At 38.5% G+C, this 26885-nt stretch overlaps 1 protein-coding gene across 1 annotated transcript in view; it reads right to left on the reverse strand.

The window, feature by feature from the left end:
* The window catches only part of DENND1B (DENN domain containing 1B), a 149245-nt gene that overhangs the window by 82175 nt on the left and 40185 nt on the right, over positions 1-26885 (reverse strand). Inside the window, exons 4-5 of the mRNA XM_057364223.1 lie at positions 15148-15197; positions 7089-7208 (exon numbers count right to left, since the gene is read on the reverse strand). Coding sequence (XP_057220206.1) covers positions 7089-7208; positions 15148-15197 — 170 coding nt within the window. The remainder of the gene's footprint in view (positions 1-7088; positions 7209-15147; positions 15198-26885) is intronic.

Below are 26885 nucleotides of genomic sequence, written 5' to 3' on the forward strand. Positions count from 1 at the left end.
CGTATTAATGTCTTTATCACACTTAGCATGCATTGCGCTGGCTATTAATCAAAACAACATCAACCTCTTAATGTTCACAGACATTTTTAATGCTTGGTATTGCTGACAGTGGTTAAGGTGTGACATTACTGCATTTGCKTTTCAATATATTCTTAATATAATCATAAAATTTACTTTAGTGCACTTTTGTAAGGCCACTCACTGCTTACAGGTGTGAATGTTCCATGTCCTTGTAAAACACCAATCTTAACAGCACTTAAAACATCTGATTTTGGAGCATTCTTTCACTWAGGGCTCCTATTATTTTCTCAAATCATGTTAACCTGGTTTCACACATTGCTGAAACACAGAGTGGAGAGGCAAACAGATTTGTTAACTRCAGCATTCAGAGTATCTGCAAATGTCAGAGCTGTGGAACAGCTTTACAGCCCAGAAYTACAGCCAGGACTGGGACACTGTCCTGGCATTTTGTCCAAGTCAAGGTACAGGGAAGGTATAAATCGCAAGGTCTTTTTTGTGACACTGGATACACGAGTCAGACTATCTAAAGGCTTTCCAGTCTGTTGCTATCACCTCTGTGCTAACAATGTACATGATCCCAGCACATTTTGCTGTAGAATACTCGGAAATCTCATCTGATTATCTATTTTTGATAACRAACATTTATGAACAGCATTTTATAAAAATAAATTCTCCTACTTCAATAAAATATTAACCATACTTCTTCCCTGTATGCATGAGCTCAACTCCCCTCTTACTGAGAAAAGAAAAATTAAATGCATTTTTTAAGCATTTCAAAAGGTCAAATTAATTATTTCAAATTAATGAACCCTAACAGAAAGCCAAGGGAGATTTTCCTTTCCTACAGCAAGACATGCTGACCAGAGTACTTGCATAGAAATTCCTTCCCKTAGCAAAATCAGGTTGATGATACACTTCCATGTCTTGGTGTAACAAAACCACAAAGAAAAACATCCTACTTAACCACAGTTTATRAAAGTCAGTTTCCTTTATGAGCTGAAAGAATGGGAAAAGGATTGCTTTAAGCCTTATAACCACAGACACAAGGTTAATGTAAATTCAACCTGCCTCTTAAACCTGAAAAATTGGGGAAATCAAAACAAGTACTCCATTACATTACACATCATGAAACCAAGGTTGCCAGGACCTGTCCTCTGCTTCTTTTCCACATAATCTTCAATTCTTCAGTAGTACAGCCTAATTGTAAAAGCTTTGTCAATATTTTTAATTATAATGTTCATCAACAAAATACTACAAAGATCTGTTGGGAAGCACAAAAGATCCCTTTATATTTTTCTTTTATGTATTTGCTAATTGTAATTAATTCAGCACAATAAAGAATCATTATACCTGTTTTTTTTAATAAACAATAAAGAGACTATTTTCATGGGCCATACACAGGGCATCTCTGCATTAAAGAGTAATTCTTCATAATAAAGACATGATCAGGTGGTATTTTAGATTCTCAGCTCAAAGACCAAGCACAAGCTCTTYGCAATTTGTTAAATCCTCAAGGCTCTCAAGCAACACTTTTGTCCTCTTTTATCATAAGCTAATTCTGGAAGTATATTTTTTTATAATGCTATTAACCAATTTGGACTACTCTAGTAAACAGATTTATTCACAGATTTATTCACAGATTAACGATGGATGGTATAGGCTTGACATCTTTATCCAGTATATCATATTGGATAAAAAATTGTATATAGAATCATAGAATCCTGTAGGTTGGAAAAGACCTGTAAAACAATTGAGTCCAACCATCAACTCAGCGTTGATAAATCTATCACCAAACCATGTCCCAAAGAACATYTACACATCTTTTAAGTCCCTCCAGGGATGGTGAACCCCCCCACCTCCCTGAGCAATCTTCCGTGCTCAACAACCCTTTCCAAGAAGAAACTGTTCCTAACAGCCAATCTAAACCTCCAGTGGTGCAACTTCAAGCCATTTCCTCTTCGAGGTGCAGCCTCACCAGCCCCACTACAGGGGACAGTCCCTGCCCTGGTCCTGCTGTCACACTTTCTGATCCAAACCAGGATGCCCTTGGGCTCCTTGGCCACCTGTGCACAGCTGGCTCTTGCTCAGCTGCTGTGGACCAGCACTCCCAAGTCCTTTTCCATGGCTTTTCAGCCACCCTGCCCCAGTCTGGAATGCTGCAGGGGGCTGTTGTGACCCAAGAGCAGCACCCRGCACTTGGTCTTGTTGGCTTGTTTGGCCTTTGTGTGCATGAGGGCTAAAAACAGAAGCATTTCAGGTCAAAAAATCTTCTTGGCTTGTCATGTTAACAAATCTTGCAAAATTACTTAGTCTTTGCTAGCACAGACAAATTCATCCAGCACACAAATGTCCATTGGCATCTGTTAGCTGGGTAACATTTTTTTTTCAAGTCAGTACRGAAATGCATTGTCTGAAACATGTAGCTTTTAAGGGGCTGAACTTGAGAGAGGAGACTGTAATATATTACTGCTCCTAACTCAGAACTGGCACACCTTAACAACAGATAAAATCAAAATTAAAGTCCATTACCAGAAAAGCCTCACCACCATACCTGTATTCATACAATTATTTATGAGCAGTCGGTACATTTCCTAATTAATTAGCTGTCTTATGAAAATATCTAAAGGTTATCAATGAAGTCCCTTCACCATAGAGAAAGCAGAGGAAAAGCAGGGCTTTAATGTTCAATTTTAATGTATTTGGAAGCCTAAATTAATTTCAGTTATTAAAYTATGAAACCACTGCTGGTTTGTTATTTTTCTTTAATTGCACCCACTGTCCTTGCACTCCTCATGGTACAATCAATAACTGTTTGAAAAACAAACACAGGACAACCTCCAACAACATACAACAATTYCACTAAATACTTCTTCCATAGTCAAAAGAAACATAAATACATACACAATATTAATGACTGAGTATACAGGGGTCTTTATTTAAAAGTACAGCCCCTGTCTGTCACAAAAGCAAGAGACCAAGATACTTCATGGTTAATTAAAAACGTACTCAGCATTTTCTTTTAATCCCAGTGAGCCACAAGGCAGGAGCTCAGACTTTTATTCAAAGTCACACATAACCCTTGTTGCCCTAAGTAGACTTCCACCTCACTGGTGCTTCTACTACAGCTCTGATAGAACTTTTACATTCATGAGTCAAAGGTTAAACAAAGGAGAGGAAATGTTTTCTGTCAAATAGTCAGGTAACCACTAACAGTCCTGAACTATCAGCAGGAATCTAACTTCTAGTAATCAAATAAAACTAAGGAAACTGCCTTTCCGTAGCTAAATGTCTAATGTCTAGGGGCTACTTTTCTGTCTGGAAAATTGACACAAAATGTGTAAAATTGAAACATTCTGCTTCTAAGGGATTTGCCTAAAGGAAGAGTGAAAAAGCTTCAAGCGTGGTCTGAACTGAASAACTACAAAGCCTTACCACATAAACCTGTCTTCCTTATTAGAGTATTTCATTTGGAAACGTAGGTGACAATTTTACAGTCATAAAATTAATGAAATCTAAGACTGAACATTTTAATGATGCATTTTGTGTTCCTCTGCATACCTAAGGTAAACCTCAGAGTCCATCAACAGTTCTCAGAATTTTTAAAAAACTATTTGTACTTGGTACTAAAAACATTCAAGTAATTTAAAACCAATTTAATCTAAACCCAGAAAGAATTATTTCTACTGCATGCAGCAGTGATACTTAGAAACAATACCCAGAAGAATTGTTTCCTATTATTCAAAAGAGGACATTCAAGTTTCTACTGTGCTACTTAAAATCTCAACTAGCAAAATTATTACTTAAAAATAAGAAAAGTAAAACTAKAAGAAAAGATCCAGTATAGGATGTGAGCTCAACAAGGTACTTTACAATATGCCTATTGTGTATCCTTTGTCTTACAGGGCTGCATTAGCTCAACAGTTTGTGGAGAAGGAGGAGGTGACACAGCAGGATTCACACCGAGACCTGCACAAAGCAGCCGTGCAGCTTAATGAAAAGAACTAAATTAAACAAAACTTGCATAGGAATCACACAGCATTTCTGGAGAATAACCCAAGTGTTATTTTCTGATCTTACTATGCTTTAGCACTTTGAATTTGGCAACTGCAGTCAAACTCTGCACATTCATTCTACACAATATGATATCACAATTAAATTCCTCCAACAAAAATGCCTGAGAAAGCAACCTTGGGAAATTTTTATTTCACTTTATAAATATAGAAAGTATTTGAGCAATACATTGTGATTTGGGAGAAAATTGCATTTACACTATACATAYACATGTGTACATAAAATGCAATAAAACCTCCATAAAASTTATAGAATTTCRTATGTRYAAGTAAATTTTCTGTTTCAAAATAYCCAATTTAAAGCAGGACCATGTGATCATCTGCAAATTCAGTGATCAYCTCCTTTAATTAGTGTATCAAATGGAGAATGAATTATAGAGAGAAGTCCCATAAACCACAAGACTTTAATCTTATATGCAGCTTTAAGWTACTGGTGCAAAACCTGAGAACAAGCAGCCTTTACTTCAGCTTCCAGCTACAAATCCCACTCAGCACTGAAATCCTGTATCTTTAGAAGCCCTGGGATAGGTTAATATATGACTTTGTCCACAAAACACACACACACAAGGGAAAAGTTGTGTTCTGTTCCCCCCTCATCAGCCTTCACAAATTTCTACATTTCCTTCCAATCACTTTAACTGGCTTGTTCCTGCCCTTCSTTTCTGAGATTTYTAGTTACATTTTAGTTACAATTCAATTAAGTTTTCTGTATTTGACCATCTCTAATTGCCTTTGCAAAAGCCTCAGTTAGTAATATTATTATAAATTATGCACACATGGACAAGGTAGTTTCACCTTTGTGCTTACACAAAATTCCATTATTATTGTGCACACACCTGTGATGAACAAGCAGTCTGAGCTGCTCCTACATCAGCCATCATGTGTATACACACACAGCAAATATAATTTTATGTTTTTTGATGCATGGACAAAAACTCATTTGAACATGCATACACACTCTTTATATATAAAGACAGCCTTCATTTATTATTTTTTTACTTTTTGGTGAATGTGAAAGGGACAGAGAGATAAAGATGCTCAAAGACATCTGCTTAGTGAGTCTTTCACTTGGTCACTTCTCATGAATCTTGGATTCAGAGCAAAAACCAACCTGGCTACTCAAATACATTGGATGGGAACAGTGATGCTAAACACACACAAACACAGACACAAACACAGACACACACCGGAGTTAAGCTGACTACCCAGCTGGAAGCACAACACTATGAAGCCAGTGCTGTTATGCATTCAGCTGTGCATTGTAAATTTGAAATTGTCACAATAAAAGCAATAAAGGCAATGCTTTGGTTATGCTTCAGTGAAAAATTATAGCTTGCCACTTTTCATTTTCCTACTTATTCCTACCAAGTAACAGACCTTTGACTAATCTTTAGCTGATGTACRTCCATGGGGAAATGTTAAAAGAAATACCCAGTTTACACCAGCTGAGAATTTACATCCTTTGCTTTGCAGCACTCCATACAGTATTTAAATGTGTGTACTTGAGTGTGTGTAACTGATTAAATGTTGTTACAGCCAGCAAAACAATGCAAAAAAATCTTTTTCTAGCTTGATGAGGGAAGAAAAGATTAACTCAGAGGAAAGAGCTAAAAGGATACACATGCATTCTCACTCTGGGCTTTAAGAAGTTATATTAAAAAAAAAAGATATCACACAGAAAAGGGTTAAGTATTATACACTCCAAAAGCCCAAGAACTAAATCCTTCTGAAGTATTATTAAAGATGTACTTCCAAGATCACAGAATGTAATTTAATTTCCAGAATAAAATATTTCCCTTYCGGTACTCTCACTTACTACTTTCATTATATGGCAGTATTTTTTCCTTTTCTTTGCAATATGTATAGCAAATACTTCTTTTTACATTACTTGCCAGAAAACATCCAGTGTACTGGCTCTTAACAATATTTTGGCACCTGTTTAAATGTTCATTAAAATCTTTCCAATCATTTTAAGCACTACTCTACAAGTCTCTATATTGGCTGGTCTTTCTTTCCTTCAGTGTTGATTCACTGATAATGCTTTGACAAATTGAGGTTGGGTTTTTCCCCCTAACTAACACAGCCTATCCTAATGACAGCCTCCAAGACTACCTGATTCCATGTTGTACTAATACATAAAAACCTGCTTTTCTCCATCAATAGCCTATCCTACTCTCCAGAATTCTCTGTTTCCCCTCTGCTGCTAATGCATTGACTCCTCCTCTCTTGTATTTGGAGGGTCTGACTTTAAAAGCTATTTTACTTCAATTTTGTTATTCCTATGTGCTGCTGAACTGGATATTCCCATTTCCTCTATGGGGCTTACAGGCTACTAGGCTCTTAATTGAAGTTGCGAATTTGTCTTTTAACAAAATGACTCTGACTTTAATTTAATTAACATTATTTCTAGACACATAAACAATTGGGGTCTTTTGTTACCAAAACAATTATCTTAAGAGAGTAGAAAGAAAAAGCAGAGGGAGAAACAAAGTATTTAATTGCGACCACTCTCCCCAGTCAAATATCAGTATCTCTTCTGCAACAAAACAACATGCTCCTACCTTGTGAATTAACTGGATCTGGTATTTCTTATTTTAGATATAGCCCAGGCAAAGAATTTGGAAGAGATATCCAAAAATCTCCTTTTCAAGGACAGGAATACTGAACAATGCACTCTATTGTTGAATTGACTGAGTACTTGTCAAAGATCTGATTAGAAAGTAAAAATATCCACGTAACAGTCAAGGCCTCTAAGGCTGCAATGTATTGTTCTCTGCTTTTAAGCAGAGATTTCATGTTATTTAAATAAAATTATTTAGCTTCCTACAATAATTGCATCTTATGGGGCTCGGGGCCACTTATGTGAAAGCAATGGTAATGCTGCTGTTGGAAGCCAATACCCTGATAGAAAAGTTGAACATATTAGCAGAGAATTTGCAAAAGACAATTTTTGCTYGTATTTTTGACAGTCACTCAATTTTTCTTGCACCAACTTACCTTAGAATACAGAGGCAGACCTTGCCTCCTGACGTCAAACGGCAGAATCCAAACCTTTGTTTACTTTCAATGTCGGTGAGCACAAAGGTGAAATGCTGTCCTACTTGGTTTTGGGACACCCTGAAAAACCAGATACAGAGCATAAAAACACTAAATTACATAAAACACAAGCATTTAAGTCACTGGTCTCAAATACCTTCACGCTCAGTCCTCACTCCATCGTCAATACAATTCTACTGTCTGCTGTTCCTTTCCTATTCTTACATGATCTTCTACAGCAGAGTACCTAAGAATATTCCAGTAATGATTAGCACATCATTTGTGATTCAATCTTAGATGAACAAGCTAAGAATTCAWTCCCAGAGAAGCTGAAAACCACCATAGATCTCTGTCTACCCAGCAGAGAGCACAAYGTATTTTTTTAATTTATCCCTTCTAATAGGGATTGGGGCATTTTRTTGCTGGTTGGTTTTTGCTGGTTTGCTTGGGATTTTTTCAATCTCCATCAAAATAAAATACAGGCAATTTTCCCCCTAGGTAAAAAGAAAAYAGCAGTTGATTAAGGGCAAGAGAAGCTACACAGGACATAGGGAAATGACACTGCTCAACATGTGCATGACAAAAGTTTAAAAGACTGGCTAAGTGGTGGCACTACCCAGCCTGTAGTGTCCCACTCTTCAGTCTGGTTTAGTCCCTCATGAACACACAGTGAAGAGGCTGAAACAAAAGTTTGTGCCCAGCACACKGCATTAGAGGACACACTTAGTCCACTATAACACCCATGATAATTGAAGGACTTTTTTTATTAAAGGGAATAAACTCAAATCATTAAAACACACACCTTGCTCAGTTGCCTTCAAAAGCCTGGAACAATGTAGTGCTCCCTTTAAACACCATAAGCACTCCATGGCTGCTGTTCAGTCCCTCCTTGCTCAGGTTCTGGGTAGCAGGGATGCCACGCACTGTGCCTGGCACCACACAGCCTTCAACAACCAGGCCTCTCTGCTCTCGTGCCAACCATGCATTTCTCTTTGCCATCCCTGCACTCTGCTCTTTGCTGCAGGGAGCAGACTGGCCTGAAAGAGCAGCAGCCCTGTGCACCCTGGGGTGGGGGCTCACACACAAACAGCTCCAGCTGCTCAGTGGGAGCACTGGAAATGCTTYGTGCAGGGACCTTGGCTGCCTCCTGCTCCCACCCTCTCTCTGCTCAGCCAGGTTCCACTCTGCATCTTGGAGCTTCCAGCAGCCATGACTGGCTTCTCCTTACCCAAAAAACACCTGGTGTAGTTAGGCTGGAGTCTGTGTGCACCACCAAATTAACCTGAACTGCTTTCACATTCTGTGTCAGGGAAAATGTCCACACACAGGGCCACTTCAAAAATGAGATTTAAATTCTGGTATTTTCTATTAAAAATAGCCCAGCCAAGTGATCAGTTCCGTGGGATGCATATCCAATGCCATCTCACCACCTCCAAATCAGTATCTTCTCTTTGCTTCTTTAAGAGAGGCAATTCCGTGTTTTGACAGTCAGTGTAAAAGTGGCCCAGCATGAAAACTGATCCCACACAGTTTAGAAAGATGTGAGCAGCAAGTCCCAGATTTTTAATATGAGAAACACTCCAAGGCTAAATCTGAATTTCCACAAGAACCCAAAAGTTTGCATTTGGTCCCGTTTGCTTCAAAAGAACAGCTAACAGAAGCCAGTGACCATCCATCTGGACTACATTTTCTGTTCAGTTTAAAATACTGAATTAATTCTGGGTTTCTAATTTGAGAGCTCCACTTAAGATGTGGGGGCAGCAAGGATGCTTGTTTTTTCAACTCCTCTTCAGCAGAATTAAAACTGACTATATGTAAGCCTTAAAGAGAAAAACAAATGATAAYTGGGGATTTCTATGGATAATTGATCACAATGTATAAACTTGACACAAATCATTCCAGAAGTGCTAGCACTATAGTTTGAACACATATATCGCATGTTCCATCATGCAAACAAACACTGGCCAAGTGACTTGGTGTTTGTGCCTCTCTGTTTCACTGCAGCACACTCAGGTTGTTCAGACATCAAGTCTCCCCCCCAGAAACAGGCAGAAGCCCCTGGCACTGCTACTGGACCACAGCACTGATGCCTCTCCAGTTTTCCTTAGCATGACAATCAGCACAGATAACATGAAATTATTACATACCAGAACTCCCTCAACAAAATGTTATCYAGACTTTATATTGGAGCACAAGATAAAGTAGCCCAGCTGCAAAACCTTTCAGCAGAATGCAGGTCTAGCGGGCYGTTCCAAGAGAGCAAGATCTGCTCGCTTGGGAGGGGAGAGCAGGCACAAATCGTTCCCAAGCAGTGCTGACATTCTCCTCACTCATTCCTCTGCCTTGCTTTTGACTTACTTTCAACTCTTGCCCTGCATGCTTACTCTTAATGTTAGTTCAACAACAATAAATCACTAATAATGAAGAATGTGTGTAAATACTTATTGACCCYGCAGACTACAATGGGCTCTTTCAAGGTTATTACAGTTCACTATAGAAATAAAAATAGGTTTTAAAATTTTCTGTGTAGCTACACAATGCAGAAAAGGCTCTTTAAGTACCCATGGAATAGGTAAAGAGTATTTTAAAGATTTTTGTCTACACTACACTATTGCTCAGGCCTCATTTTAAGGGAATCTTGAGAGTTGATTGAAGCAGGAATTTAATTTCTCCTTCAAACAAAAACCAGCATATCTAATCATTAAATTTATCCCCTGATCTCCATAAAAGCTGCTCTTCTTCCAAATAATTTCATTTAGGATAGAGTAGATGTTTGAAATTATTTTTTCTTCAAATTTTAGAAATTTTTGAAKATTTTCAAAAAATGTAAGACATTATGAGTGTAGTGCATGGGAGCAGTATGTACAAGGTCTGTTTTCTTTTGAATATATTATAAAGTTACTGGCATTGTTACTTATCAAATGTCAAGTACACCATAACTAATATACACAGTTCTGACTAAAGCTCTGATGGGTGCTACCTAAGCCTGAAAATTTCACATATATTTCACCTCCCAAACTGATGTTGAAAACCAAACCTATCAGTCAGTCACCCTCATTTACCCCAAACCAAAGGACAGAAGAGAACCCATTTCAAGCAGGAATCTGAAATCAGGTGTTAAAGCACAAGCTGATGGAGAGACTGGGGAGACAGTAAACCTAGGATGGGCAGTTTCCTTCAGGTAATTGCTATCCCCAAATCTGAGCTTCAGCAACAATATTCTTCACTTCCAGGCCCATTCCATGTTCCACAACTCCACAGCTCAGGCTCTCGGCAGGGCGGGCTCCTCTTCTCAAACCCAGCTATCTGATTTGAGCTCTGCTTCCCAAAAAAACCCAACCCCTTACAATTCAGAAAAAAAAAGGAACAGGAGAAAATTGTAGACGATATGAAAATGCACGAAGCCACCACGAGGTCAGAAAGTGCTCACAAATGAAAAGCCCAGCTAACTTACTAATGGGGTTATGTTTTCAAAACAACAGCAGCATTAAAAGAAACCACAACTACTTAGTGGAGAGTCTCACTGGGAGTATTTAAGTTACAACAGAAGAGTGTTTAGAAGCTCTGTCTCGGGGCCCTGACCATCACACCTGGCCACAGATCTATGGGAGCACCCTGTRGCTCCCTCAGCTCTCCCAGTTTTTCTCTCAGACAGGTCACTTCTGCACACTCTCAGAAAACAAACAAGCCGTGTTTGAAGTCAGCAGTTGCACTGTTCATTGTACACAGTGCACACACTGCAGCCTGTCCTTCCCCTTGTTTCTCACACCATTTACCATTACACSAGCATGTGCCATAAGGTGAGACACAAGAGGCAAAGGACTCCACTGTAACTGCTGCTGCAGTCCTGAGTTTGCAAAACCCATCCTACAGGAAATGCTGTAGTTTATTTATCTTCACCCATACAGCTTGGAATACTTTCTTGATTATTTACTTTTCATTCGCAACTATTTACTCTGAAGGCAGAATTTTTGTGCAAAGACATCTTGTAACTGCCTTTCATAAGATCTGCAAATGGAATKATTTCAAGCCATTGTTTTGCACTTGTCTCGATCATAGCTGTGTTTCTGCAGACTTTTACCACAAATATCAACAAAAACAGCATAAGCCAGGAACAGAAYGACAATGATGTCATTCCTGCTATCATGTCTCACTGACCCTAATAGATTATAAGTTAAATAATCTCCACATTAATTCCCACCCTTGAGTGACATTCYGCTGCTAAGGAGAAACCCTCTACAGCAGCAGCCAATTGATTACATTCCAAAATCTAACACTTCCCTGTGACTGGGTGAGCACCATGGGGGAATTAATGAGGTATACATCATTGTTTCCATGCTGATCCTACAGGCAGTTCCCAAAGTGCCTTATCTAAGAGACTTGTGTGCTTTGCATACAGCARGAGAAATGCATACTGAAAGGGAGAAGACTGAAGAATGAAAGGAGCAAGGGGAAGTACTTATGGTGGAGGGAAATGGCAGAGATTCAAAGCACAGATTAAAATGARGGGTCAAGCAGTGACGTAGCACAACTTTGGACTGAACCCGAAATGGCTGCAAAAGGAACAAGAGAAGATGCATCCTCATTAGTCATCACCCAGCCAAATAACTGATGGATGTAGAGATCGAGGTATGGAGTCTGCAAAGCTACACCTGAGTTGTGGGCTGAGAGGAAAATAAAAGACTGCTGGAGAAAGAAAAGTGAAGCAAAGCGTGCAGAATTTGCAGAGMGGATTCAAGGAACAAGAGAAGACATAGGGGTTTTCTCCGAAGCATTAATATTACTTTAGCAAACATTAAAAGGAAATTAAAATCTCTGTCCTCCTAGAACATGTGAAAAGAAACAAAGGAATTGAGTACCAGAGAAAAGGGTACTTATTCGTAAATATATGCATGCAAACTGTTAGAATGTTACACAATTGCACCATTTATYAAACATGAAAAAAATTATTCACAAAACAACATAGGTACTTGGTGCAAATGCTCAAGAACTTCTGTGATTCAATTCATTTTTTAGCCCTTTCAAAATAAAATGTAAGCCATAACTAGAAGTAATGAAATTATGTGTTTGTTTTCAATAAAAAATTATTTACAAAACTCAAAGTTTAGGTCATGGTCAAAGAATTTTTTTACACCATTGTGCCCCYTTTGGCTTGACTTTCTGTTTCAATTTAATGGGAGTTACCTCTAGTTTTTTAATTACTGTTCACAGTATGTATTTTTCATAATTAGAGTGAGTAGTGTACAGTTATTTAAAACATCTGCATAAAGTATTTCTGGAAAGGTGATGCAAGCAGCATCAAAYAGTGAGAAGTAAACCTGGATCTCTATGATCATTGGAGTATAGTGAATTAAAGAAAATCCAATGCATGTTCTCATTCCTTTTTCAAGTCCTTAAGTAATTAATATAGGTGATTTGAAAGAAAACAGGTGACAATGATTTTACTACTGTGCTTTAACTTTCCTTTCTCCAWAACTGGAAGAACATAGATTTCCTACTTCAATTAGTGTTATTTAGCTAGATAATTGAATTAACACTACATTCCCTGTAATTCTGCTGTGTAGTACAAACCCAGAAGCAAACTATGAAACAGTCACATTTTTGTTTTAAGTATCTTGATTGGCAGAATTATTGGGAGCTATCGCTTTCCCACTGGTAATTTCTAGCTCTTAATAGGCTCAGATAATGCTTGAAGTAGTTTATRTAAGTATAGTACACCTTATAGGCTGAGAAACTGTGTACAAGATGCTCAATAAATTAAATATATATTTTCTATCTCAGTTCAAAGTTTTCTGTACAGAAATTAYCAGTAAAACTGCCTGTAAAACACTTGTGAGTATTAGGTGTACCATCTATCAAGATCCTACACAGAAGACAAAAACAATGTACACATATATATATGTATTCATCAGACAATGAAAAGCACATATGTGGCTAGACAAACACTAAAATAATTGTCAYATCTTAAACATCCAGTGGAAAAAACACATATAAAAAGGAACTTCAGCAGTGTTGTTCTCAAACCTTTTCTTTATCAATCCAAATTTCAGAAAAAAATAATTAAACTGAGAAAGCAGAAGACAACTGGTTTTGTTTAAAAAAAATTGGTAAGGTATGTTCACATTACAGAAAACACTTGAACTGAATAGTAAATGGCAAATGTGTCATGCAGCCAGTAGGTTGTTCACACAAATAACTCGAGAGTAAGTCTCCACTTTCCTGAATGAGCTTCCAGCATTTTTGTCCTTTCCTCCACCACAGCTCTGCCCCTCCTCATCCGTGCTCTTTTCCACTCCCCTGATCCCACGCTGGCTSTCCCACAAATCCGCCAGCACTGGCTCCCAGCTATGCAGGAAGCTGCGAGTGCGGTGCCCGCTCTAAAGATGCCACTAAAGGCACTGTCTGAGCAGTCAGCAGCCCAGACCAATTGCCTTTATTCCCCTCAGAGCAGCCCAGCTTCCAGCAACCTCCACTTCTTCAGACCAACTGATAACTTTTATGAAATCTGTAGAAATTCGGCACCTTTACACTGCTTTACAGTCAAGCATGAGGCCAACAGTCAAAAAGCCTATCTGGGGAGGGGGGCACAGAGAATATTAACAAACAAACAACAAACGTACTGTAACTTTTGCCTTTTTTTCCCTTTTTTCTTTGTTTTTTACCCTTTAGATACTCAGCTGAAATACATACCGATCTAYGCTATAAATTCATGTATTCCCACAGTTTATTAAGTTTATCCTCATCATACAAGCAGCTAAACACCTTCTGAATGTTTCAACAGAAATAGTTAAGGTAAAACAAATTATTTAAAAACAATTATTCACTGCCACTGATTATCTGCTTGCCACTGGATGGCAGCAACAGAACCTCACCTTTTTCTGTTATTCGCAAATTTTATTTCCATTATTCATCTTCATTACCAATTTTAAACGGAATTCTGTGCATATCTTAAGCACATTAAAGACTTTAATGCTTTAAAGCCAACACTGACAACCGTATTAGTTAAGTCATTAAAACAGCTTAAAGGACAGYGAGCTTAACCAGTTCAAAACCCAAACAACTTAATTAAATTAATCTATAAAAGACTAAATAAGCCTAGTTTACTTCAGGGAAGTTGTGTTTATAAAAACTTTATTTTGCCAGCGTGTTTTTCTGCAAAGACTTCTTTYCTCTCTACACACAGCAGCTTTTCCTTCACTGAGAGCAGCTTCTTGAATCTGAGAGATGCTTCTCAGCTCCAAGTCTCCATCTACAACTGGTGCCCACGCTGCTCTAAAATTGGCTCAGTCTGCACACTACCTGGGTGTATCTTTCATTAATTATGCAAATCAAGCTTCTAATTCAATCTTTGCCAATTCGAACAATACAGGTTTTCCAAACTGAGTGACTTCAATCTATTAAATTAATTACCATTAATCATTTTGACAAGCCCAAATAAATATTTTCATTAATAAAAACATTTTACATGAACAATTTAAATGACTGGTAGTGTCACATGGAAGCCAGACGATAACTGATACCAAAAAGTATGGATTAATTAATTATAAATAATGGTCTTGATTCTTCTCTGAGAAAAATCAATTGCATATACAGCTACCTCAGTGTAATTAAAACCTTAATTTCTTTGAACTCAAACAACACATTTTCTGTACTGCTCAGTGAGTTTCTATATCCTGGTGCACTGTGATATTTTTTATGAAGCTTGCTGCTTGAAGGAAACTACGTTATATCCTTATACTAACACAGATGGTGTTTACAGTTACAATGGACAAAACTGGGAGCTGGAATATAGGTCTATATCTTGACAAAGATATTCCTAAAATTCTGTAGGTATTGCATGTTGCTGGAATAGTTTCCGACTAGCGACTTCAGACTTGAACAAAAGGCATGTTTTCTCATCTGCAGGTGCAAGTTTAAGGARCACATTACATTTGCCTTTTCTTTAAATCTTTGCTTGTAATTATGCTAAAAATAAATTTCTATGAAATATTTTAAAATATATGATAACTGTAGCACATACCTTTCAACATCAAAAGGAAAGCAGAACTTTGGAACGCTGTTCAGCACTTCCTGAAAACACAAGCAACAGAAATGAAGTTAGGTTTTTTTGAAAAAGCTTCTGAAAGGTTTGTTTTTCAAAAAATGACCAAAAATACCCATAACAAATAATAAGTTCAAGGAATATATGATTGCAAAAATACAGCACACGTTCCTGGACTGAAATAATTGATTATTAAAAAGGAATTAAGTTTGTGCTTTGGCAGATTGCAAAGACAATGCCATAGAAGCCCCAGGAGGGAAAGGCCTGGCCTGAAGGGTATTAACACCCTTCACATCCCCGCTGGGATTCCCTTCAACAAGGCCATATGGATTTTACAAGAAGCACCACACCATATGGGTAAGCCACGTCTGCTGCTACTTGTACCACAGACTAGCCACAGGGACTTCTGACAGATCCTGGCTCAAAAATACAAATGTTGTTTCAATTAAAATGCAGGCAGAGAAAAGGGAATGAAGTTGGCAGCAGAATGAATTACAGAGAGGTATAACAACTCTATACATGCTCTGTAGTCAAATGCTGAAAATGATGGAAATTGTCTACTGGTCCAAAGCAGAAATTTATATGATTAACCCTTTGGGTTTCACAAGCACACCTTGCTATTAATAAAGGAAAGGGGGGGAAAAATCCACCAGATCTACATTCATACCACTGTATTAAAGGATAATGTCACTCTTTCGTTCAGAATTTTATTTAAAAAGCTGTTTAGTGGCAAATAAAATGTGTTAATTAAAATATAAAAATGCTCTCAAACTAGTCAACATTTTTCTTTAAAAAAAAAAAAAAAGTGAATTACCAGATCATTTAGCAGCAAATATTAAACAACAACTTTACAAAATCCTAAAAAATAGGTTTTATTTCCTTGCCCCCAACTGGGAAAACAAACCCCCTGCGAAATGTTTCAGCAAGAAGAGACAGTCGACATCAACACAACTGACCAAAGCTGCAGAATTCCCTTTTTGCAGCAGACCAACAGACATGTATTTCTATACACATGTGCTGGCCAGCAAGGTTTGTTTTCGGAAAAGAGCACACTGATTACAGATTTCCAGAGCTGCATGTGAGGGTTTAAGAAGTTGATCTAAGGTGTTAGCACCCTCCAGCCTGAACACCCTGTTTACTGCATGTTGGACAGTCAACTCCCATTAGAGGAAATAATGTGTTTAAATTCCTACACCCTACAATGACTTTACGTCAAACATTTGCCAGCTCAATGGATAGTGTAAAAWATAGAGAACTCCTACAAATTAATCAGCAGGAGAAGAACAGCTCAGGAAAAAGACGCCTGTGACTACAACATGCGTGTATTAGCTGCAATATTTTAAGGGAATATGATGTGCCTCAGCAAATCTTCACGTGATACAAAATGAAAAAGTCAATGTTGTCGKAATTTCTAAATCATACAAGAGAGTTCAAGAAATCTTTAGAACTTTCACTTTGTTAGCACAGATAAAGAAGTGTATGAAAGCCACAGATGCGCTTTGGGAAAGGCCATTAACTCCACTATGAATAACAGCAGAACATATAATAATACAGTCCAAAAGGAACTGCTGAAGCGCCATCCTGGCTGCTCTGAGTGACCCCTGCAGAAAGGTGAGAAGCAAAAGATAAACAGGGCAGGTAAAACACTKGAATTTCTGCAGTCACCAACAAGCACACATGATGATAGCAGCAACAATAATAAACTCTAACAAAAGGGAGCAAACAGTATAAATGATAACTTTTAACTCAGAAATTTCCTAAACATTTCCAAATAGTCTCTCACTTCAGGTTCATAGAGCCTAGTTTTTCAGTTCCAAAGAAAGAGTACTTCACTCTTTTWCTAAATCTGCACTTATTCTCACACTATAGGAAGTAATTTTCTCTTCACTACCAAGGATTTTAATTGCTGCCTGGTGAGCTTAGCACTGACTCAGAATTGGGTATGGAAATGTATTCATTTATGTTCCCCATCGTATTCTCTCAGAATAAATTATCGCACAAGGAAAAGAAAACAAAACYGAAAAAAACCAAAGGTATTAGCTCAATATTTTGACTGAACAACCTGAAAATTACGGGTGTGTTTTGCAGCGCTGCCCGGGCCGAGCACAGGCCAGGGCTCCCCGGGCGCCGGCCGGCGCTCCCCAGGCACACACGTGCGCGCAACTTCTGCGGAGCAGCCTCCGCTCGCTTCCCAACTGGCAGGAGCATCCCTCGGGGGACAAGTCTTTAAACCTCCGCACTCTTTAAAATTCAGCCAGCCAGCAGGTCTATAGACTGGTGTATAAACAGTATAGACACACACACACACAGGAAAAAAAAAAATCCCCTCTCAGCTTATGTCAGTGACAAAGCAGCTCAGCAGTTGACTGCTTCTCCCCTGACAGCGTAAGCTGGGTTTACATAGATCAATAGATGGAAGTCCTACCTAGCTTCCAGGGCTCAGTTTTCTCCCTTAATTACAGGTGCTATTCAGATTTTTAAAATGGAAGAATACAAGATGCCCCCAAGATGCTCCTAGGCRAATTTAAAATGCAAATGACATTATACAGACATTCACATACAGTCACTGTTTGTGTACAGTTACAGCTGGTACTTGCAGCAACCTCTCTACTGGATAACATTTGAGCTCTCTCTCCTAATGGGCGATCATTTTCAAGGTTCCATAGCCCAGCCAGGACTTGAGTCCACAATACACACTCTCAGAAGAAGAATCATGTATTGTCTTCTATTCACAACTTCATAAAATTATATATTTATTTCTGAAGGCAAAAGGTTGTACAAGTCTTCAGAAAGCAAAATATCTCGATTTACATGCCCATGATTATTTCTCTGTTTCTGACAGTATTTGTGCTTTCAGAAATGGTCTTTGTGCCATAAAAGTGTATACAGGGGAAAATTATAATGACGTAAAACAAAAAAATAAAACCCCCCACAAGTAAAGGATTATCTATTTGCATTCAAACACTGACTAAACATCTACAGTTGCATACACAAGTGTATAACTGCTAAGTTAAAGGATAACTATCTCATTCCTTATTCAAACTCAAAGAGAAAGAAGAATATAATCAAATTAATATCATAAAATTAATGTGGAATGCTGCTTAATATGCTGTGGTATACTATGGTATGCTACTTCCCTTTAAAAACAGTTTTATAACAGACAGAAATGTATTTGCAAAAGTATTTCCCTTTTACTTATAGCACAGCAGCAGAACCCTGTACTCTCACAGGCTCATAGTGCAACAGTTTTATTAATTAATAATTATTTATACTCTCATCAGTTGCAACTCCAGCCTGGCCTGATCATGCTCACTGGCTCCACAATGAGAGGATATTACAGAAGCCCAAAAGGTAAGAATTATTGAGTGTTCCTTACTTGTTTTGATACCCACTCAGCTAATTCTGTGTATCAGTATTTTCTAAAACAAGGCAAACAGTGGTAGAAAATGCTTCTGAATTCATACATTCCAGCTTTCTGGGAAAAAAGGTCCCGATAACTCCATACTCTGGAAAGAAACATGGTCAGTACTTCTGGCATTTTCACCTTCAAGTATTTCAGATTTTCCTCTAGGTCTAAAGACAAATTATGAAGAATTCCCWGAAACTGTCTTACAGGAAAAATAATACTTAATAGAAATTACTAATTGGCTTGCTAGTCCTATTCATGGGGCAGTCCCCCAGAAGCAATGTGCACATCACACCATTTCATCTGCAGTGTGACACCACAGGATTGGTGACACCACATGGGAGGCACAGTCCCCTGTGGGTGACAAAACATAGACCAGTGCATGTGCCCTCCACCTGTTGCAACACTTCTAGTCACAGAAGACAGAAAATTGTGCAATCGCAGCTCCTTAAAAATAGACCTGCTCTTTTCAGCTAACCATTTTCAGACCTACTTGTGGATAGTGCTGTGGTTTTTGACAGCTATTGCTACCCCAATACAGCTGCCACATAACGATCCATACATCCCTGACAAACACACAAGGAGGAAAGAGATTCTGGACCATGTAGCACAAGTYATCAATAAGGGATTCAAGCAAGATAAAAATTCCACTAAACTGAGCTAGGTGTACATTGCTACAATCTTAGATTGTTTTTGACSCACAGAACAAATTCCACTCCACTGCTGAGGATAGTTTTTGATCCTCATTTAGTTGGCTGACGTGTAAACTACAATTGTCAAGGCCCTACAGCCTAAAGACTGACATTCAGAAGAATTAGGTTGCTCAAAATGCTTAAGCACTGAGCCTTTCAGAATACTTACTCTTTAAAAGTTGTTTRCAGCTTTCAAAAGCTTATTCAGAGAAATATTTGTTGTCTAAAATGAATGAGGAGCAGAATACCTGCAAAGGAGGATGAAATAACTTACAAAACTCTAAGTAGATTAATTTCTCTTGTTCCTGCTTCCTATCATTTACCTCCTCCACCTGGCCACCTCTCAGTTATGTGCCTCAGGAAAGGATGCCAGACAGGCAGCTAAGATTTTACTATATTATAAAATGTTGGTGTCTCTATTTGTCTAACTGCTCCTGAATCTCATCATTCAACTAGATAAAAATAAAGTCTATTTCAGACACAACTGTGTCCAGCATAGCATACAGGGAAATCAAAATTGACTTTAAAATAACAAGCYCAGTTAAAAATAGCAGAATAGTTAAACCAACACGAAGTTCAGCACAGGTTAATTTCCCTGCTCAAAGAAAAAACCCTTCAAATTTCCTGGAACTCATGACAAAAACATAAAAATTGACAATGCTCTTTCTCCCAGAGAAAGTTCCCATTAGAATAAGTTTAGATTCAAATGTTACCATCTACCCCAACTACTAGCAAGGCAAACAAAAACAAGATAAATAATACTTTACCACACATCTAGCATGCACATAATATTAGTATTCAACACAGCAATAAACAGTTTTCCCTTAGCTCCCTGACTCATGTAAGGGAGGGCATTATTCCCTAGGTAATATCAGAGAGTTGGGAAAAACAGGAAATATGCTCTTCCATTTCCACTCTTGAGATCACTAAGTGGGCAATATTTAACTTTTAAGGTGGTCGAGTATTTACTATCCTTAAGGAAATTCATTACATTTTTTAGCAAAAAATAAAAAGAAAAAATAGAGCACRAGTATATGGTACACAATTGTCTATCATCATGCACTATGGAAAAGGGGATTTTTATTAATAAATACTTTCAATGTCTGTAACGCTATCTGGAAACTCAAGAGAGAAGTTCTCTTGACTAGAATTACTGGARACATTCACTTTCAAAATCCAAATATGTAATTGTCTGAAGATCAGGTTAAAATCCCTGTGTCATCCTGAACAGATAAGGGGGCAGCAGTATTTGTTTCACTCAAGACCTCTTCAGATTTCCCCCYGCTTACAAGAGCAATTAAGATGCATCTTTGGCAGCAGTGCTGAGAACCCCCCGCACATCCTGCTTGGTTTCTCCACTGSTGAAAAGATAACCACTGTAAAAGAAATTGCAAATTGAAATCGGTTCATATTTATTTGTTTTACCTGTTCTTTTTTTTCATTCCACCTTGGAATATTCTGACAGCAAGGGACAGAAATGAGCCTATCTGCAACAAACCCAGCTCTACCTATTCAATATATTGCTTTAAAGTGAAGTTTGCAGTCTCAGAAATGTCTACAAAACGGTATCAAAGAATATCATGAGTACAATGTAGGTGACACTCTGGTCAAAAGGCTCCTATCTGCAAGTTTCCTGTCTCAGTCACCAAGAAAAGGTATTTATAAAAGGAAAATTAATTATTAAACAACACTACAAATGAATATCTGCATTTCCATGAAAATGAAATATACTGAAAAAATCCTAACATTTAAAGCATGACAAACTCTACTCCTGATGTCACTTGATACATTTCAAATTGATTTTAACTCCAAGCACATTTTTTTCCAAACACATTCCAAATGTTTTTCCCTTATTAAGCACTGCATTAGTTTGCTAAATTCCTGAAACRGAGCGTGTCTGTAATTAGCAGGATGCCATTCCTTGCCTACAAAGCTGCTCCTGAAACACTGGCCTGCCCAGCCAATACRCAGTTCTGGTGCACACAGAGAGGTCAGCACCAGCTCTGCAGACTGTTCCTRCTCAGGCTGGGCAATGAAACCATCTTATAACACCAGATGATGCTTTTCTAGAATCAAAACTTCCCACTGGCCTTTTCGYAAAACGACTGCACAGCATATGCCATGACGAAATCCTGATTTCACTGGCAATTCAGAAACAGTTAGAAAATTTAGCATCATGTAAGTTAAACAACAACTTGGGTGCCAAGCTGAGAGAAAACATCTGTGGTACAGAGTGATTTATGCAGGTAAACAAGGTGAGGCAGTCAAAAGCTAAACTCTTGTCTGGGCTCATCCACACCTAAATGTGCAGCCCTGTGGGACAGTGGCTCCCTGTGGGACAGTGGCTGATGTGTCAGCAGTAGGGGAATTCAGTGAACCACACCACCTTGTACAGGGTAGTGAAACCGATGACATGTGGGGGCTGAGCTTCTTGAGTTACAAGAATCTACAGCCAAAAGAAAAGGAACCAAGAAAGGAAATCAGCTCCTAAGCAATCTGCTAGGATTCTAATTAGTTAAATAAAATTATTTGTGATATCTTCATAAAGGAAATACTTCTTTCTTGTTTTACACTCAGCATAGGTTACATTCTAAGCTTCACCATAATACAGCTCAGTACAAATCACTTGTAGTAATAGCTTTCAGTAGTAAACTGAGATATCATCGAGTGTGTTGAAAAACGGAAGGAAGATGCAACAACTTCAGATGAAAGCCCAAAGAGGGAAAGGGAAGAAACCCACATGCATRAATTTAAAGTGCCAACATAGCCCTGGTGCGACCCAGTGCAGACGGATGATTATTCCAAAAGATAAAATGCATGGGTGCCTTTTTCCCAAGAAGATACGCAATGTACATTCACTTTAGCAATGGCTGAGCCTGTCCAGGCCTTCTGGCTCCCTGCTCAAAGCCTCTGGCAGCTTTATTRCCAGCAATTACTCYGTACAATTGCAGGCTGGTGTTGCTRCATGTGAGCATCAGTCAGGCACCTCAGCACTCAGTCAATCAGCTTAGCTTYGACCTCTGATACAGCCTAAGACAACTTTGAACAACTAAGACAAGGGGGAAGAGCTTCCACCAGCAAGCCAGGCACCACAAGCAGCTACAGCCAAGATTTTCAGATTTTTTGCTTCACTTTGATYCAGAAGAATGAAACTGCCCATGCTCACGGAAGACACTTATAAATCAACCCAAGCATTCATGACACTTACTGAAAAAATTAGYAAAAATCCTGTTCCTACAGTAGGATTCCTTTATGAATTGAAAGAGGTCTTCCCTCTTCCAAAATTTAGTTTAAAATTCAAGAGCTGGTACACTGATTCYTCCCTGACCCAGTATGTTTTCCCTGATCATGCTCATTGGTGCCAGTGAAGGACWAAGGGCAGAGATAAGCATGCTCTGTACCTGCAGAGACAGGTGATTTCTCATGTGAGGATCTTTCACTACCGAGTGTACATTTATTACATTTATTAGCAAACAGAAACCAACACACTAAAGCCAGAAACTCAACACCTCTGCTAAGAGGAGAAGCAAACAGAATCTACCAGCCAGGTAGTTCACAATGCCTTGAAAACTTTTATACACAAGCAATGAGCACCAGAAATAGTTATATTCTGATGGATTCAGGCATTTCCCTTCSTAATTCCCTGCCTGGAACTGCTTCACTTGCCCTTATTCCTGGTCCAAGATCTCAAACCAAGTAGCCTGGATTGYTCCAGCTGCAGCCCACTCATCACCCTTGCATTGTTCCTGCTGCTCCTGAAGTCATCTGCTGCTCCTGTTCCTGATCTCAGCCCCATCAAGTCTTGTTCTTTGCCTGATTCCTTGATTGCATCTCACATGGATTATGCAATTTGATCCCAGATCATTTCCTAACATAAGCAGCATGTAAAAGAGTATTTTATTTAACAAAATATAAGCAAATTATTTGAAGTGACACTTCAAATACCTGTAGCAGTAACAGTGAACCACTGCACCTCAAACGCACTCCCAGTTCTGCAGAAAACTATCAAGAAAGGCAGAAGAAGAGCTAACAACCAAACACAGCGTTCAGCAATATTACATCCAGCATTTAATATAAAAAGAGGCTGTGCTAATTAGGATATTCCTAAAAGTGCAGCAGTAAGCTTGAGACACAAAAGCAATGCTGAAAGTCAAACAGAGGCAACCAATTGGAGACTGAAATGGAAGGAGGGCATTAAGCAAGCAGATGAGAAAGTATAAGGTATCCCAGAATAAGGAATTAGGGGACATTAGACTGGAATATTCTYAGGGCAGCTGAGGTCAAATCAACAACGACATCACACATGACAATTTGGCAGTCTTTCTRGAAGATGTTCCAAATGATTGTCATCACTATTTCAGCCATCAGTTAATTTTTTCTTCTTTGGTTTGGCACATCACTGTAGGCTGGAATCTGATTTGGCTTTGAAATAAGCCAAATCAGTAACAGTTATTTTCGATAGGCTGATACAATATCTGAAGGACAGTCAAATATTAATTCTGTCCTTATTTGAGCAAACAAGACAAAAACTACTYCTACAAAATGTAGTCCCCCAATATCACAGATGTATGATTTTAAAAAATGGCTAACATATGCATACAGTCTATTAAAATGCACATAATTTATTGGACTCAAAATGAAAACATATCTAACAAGTAATTCCATTCATCTGGCCCTTTTTCACCCAGCCTTAAGATATACAAATGCGTGCCTTTTCACCAGAACACAGCAGCTGGGAATGAAAAGAAAAGCATTCAAATGATCATTTTCACATCATATTCCATCGTCTTTTCACCAGCTTCTCCCCAGTCTTTCTTTGAGTCCCATTCTGTTACAAGAGAGCTGCTTTTTAGATCAATTCATATTTCCATAATCCACACTGCTGTTTCTCCCTCTCCTCCCCAGGGTGGACTAACCCCTGCATCCAGAACTATGGCTTACAACTGTCATTAAGACCTGTAACAATAACGAGATAACAAAAGAGCTGGTAGAGATGAGGTTAGCCAGTACCATATGCTGATCAAGTTCARCATTTTTAACTTAAAAGCTCCACAAAACAAAATTCCCACAATTCTGAGAACAAGCATGTTTCATGTTGCCACCTGTCCTCAAAATTTCAAGGAAGTTCCATGTTCTCAGTATTGGGCTTTTGTAATTTTTAAAATTTAAAAAATAAAAATTCTCAAAAGATTTATTCTCTCTCAGTTGGAACGAATTAAAAGAAAAGGTTGAGAAAGCATCTTGGAATATTTACATCTTGAATGATGTAAGGGTCTCAGTGATTCTGGGTGTTCCCAGCACGTCTGCCTGGGTAGTTGTTTCACAGAATATTTATCAGGACAGAACAGATCTTTTCTGTTCACACAGTGCAGTTAGCAGCTATAAATACACTTCTGAATGTTTTGCTGCYGATCATCTATCAGCTGAGATCTGCATAGATAAAAAGCATCGTTGCCCTACACACACAGAGTTTTTCAATAAAACCAGTATGTCTTCCAAATACTAAGTGTGAGAGAATCACTTTATCTTAACCAGATAAAGTTTCCTTTAAATCTATAGAATTGCCACATTGCCATCATCTCAGCAGGGCTAATTGCTTTCCATGAAGATTCAAGTTCCACAATGTCCCTTAACTAAATACAATGTGTAACATTTAGACAAAAATACTGCTGGAAATTAGCAATCTCATTCGACTGACTTCTTCTTTCTCATACCAATACACCCAAATATTAATCAGAATTATTAATACATAAGCAACCAAACCCCCAAACCCTTAAGATTTCCTGATAAAAACAATCCCACAAAGAGCACCTATCTAGTTAGCATAAACATTTGAAACATGCATTAATGCCTCATCAGAATAGAAGAACAAAGCCATCACATGCAGAAAGCTGGTGAGATGTATCCCCTAACAGCACGCCTGCAGCCTTGAAGGGAGTGTAAACAGCCTCGTACCTCCTGGGCTCCTGCTGCTCTCTAAACAGAGCACACAGGAACACAAAATCTCACTAGTGGCTTCCACACATTAGCTTAACCCAGAGAACAGATTTTAGCTTGCTTCCTCAGAATATTAAAAAAAAAAAAAAAGCCAACTTGTGCAATTATTTATATCTTTAAAAAAATATAATCTCTTTCACAGTGAAAGAGATTTCATTTATGTAACTGCTGCCATGATCCATGCAATTAAATATTCCATCCYGAAGGAAACTGAGCCCTTTGTCTCCAATCAGGTACTGATTTAAGCCATGCTTAACTCTCACTAGTTAAAACATACATTGAAAGTCAAGTGTGTGATTGGTGCTTGGTGTCAGGAAGACTGACATAGTGGTACTTCAGAGGATTTATCCTTTAAACAAGTCYATGTGCATCCATACTGCTTTCATACACAAATATTTTCACGTGAACCAGGTAGATTTACATGTATAGTATGAAACTTCAGAAGCTGAGTCACTACAGGCTACGGAATGAAGTTCATAGATAAGAATTCAGTTGCATAATRCAACACATTAAAACTAAATGTTATGTAAAACAGGAGATAATAACGTAAAGAACACTCATAAGAGCACAACTTCAGAGAAAACAGCAGAGATTCCTCATGTGGGATGCCATAACCCTTATTCCTTACTCATCTGCAGGGTTTGGGAGAAGCCTGACAAGGGAAAGCAGATTTGGATGGCTTGTCTTAGAAAGCGAGAGAAGACAGGATGAAATCTGCAACACAACCAACAGTCTAATGCAGAGCCTCAATTCTTTTCCAACCCACAACTTCAGTTAACAGCCTGTTGTCGTATTTACCACTGAAGGGGCTTCTGGTAAGACCATCTCCTGCCATATTAGCTATTTATGTCATCTCCCTGGTGAGATGTTTTTTACCAGCAGAGAAGTTGCACGCTGAAGACAGAAAATAYGATGTGATTAGAAGGGCAAAGAATGAGAATTATTCCGTGGACACTACATACTCTGGGATCCACTGCAGTTAGAAATCCCTTTGGGCCAATAAGCAGTCAGATTAAAAAGCTACTGAATTCTTACACCGCTAAAAATCATATCCAACATACCTTTAATTACTACATAAATAGGAAATGTTAGGCTTCCCATGCCTCAAAGGCAAAGACAAGCCAGAAAGCAGCACTGCCTCTTGTTCAGGCACTACCTGCTGCTGGTGCTATGGGCACCGTGCTCTCCTCCTTTCTTGTGCCAACACTACACTTTTCCCAGGAATGTTCCAACCCAATGAAGCCGGGRGGAGTGTCAGTGTTTTTATTTGCAGAACACAGGAACAGAACCATAGTGGAGGCATCTGGACACATGTGACACCAATAAGGCTTTGCTACTGACAGCGCTGCCAGTGTCAGCAGATCACAGCTCTGCCGGGCAACATTAACTTCTCCAGAAAGTTTTCTTTCCAACAGTCATGAAGCACTTCAGTTTCAAAGCCAAGGTGTTGTTTTCATTTGGATTGCTGTTCTAAAGTCCTTAAAAAATATTTTCTTCTTAAAACCAACTGGATTTTTTTTCCCCAGATATCATAGCATGAATATTTTCYCTACAGACTTCCATTTAAAAATGGACTTGCAAGGCAGAAATTACTCGTTTTAACCAGACTGAACAAACAAAAT

This window comes from Malurus melanocephalus, unplaced genomic scaffold (genome assembly GCF_030028575.1).
Source record: "Malurus melanocephalus ecotype Western Australia unplaced genomic scaffold, MMel_1.1 scaffold_37, whole genome shotgun sequence".
NCBI lineage: Eukaryota > Metazoa > Chordata > Aves > Passeriformes > Maluridae > Malurus > Malurus melanocephalus.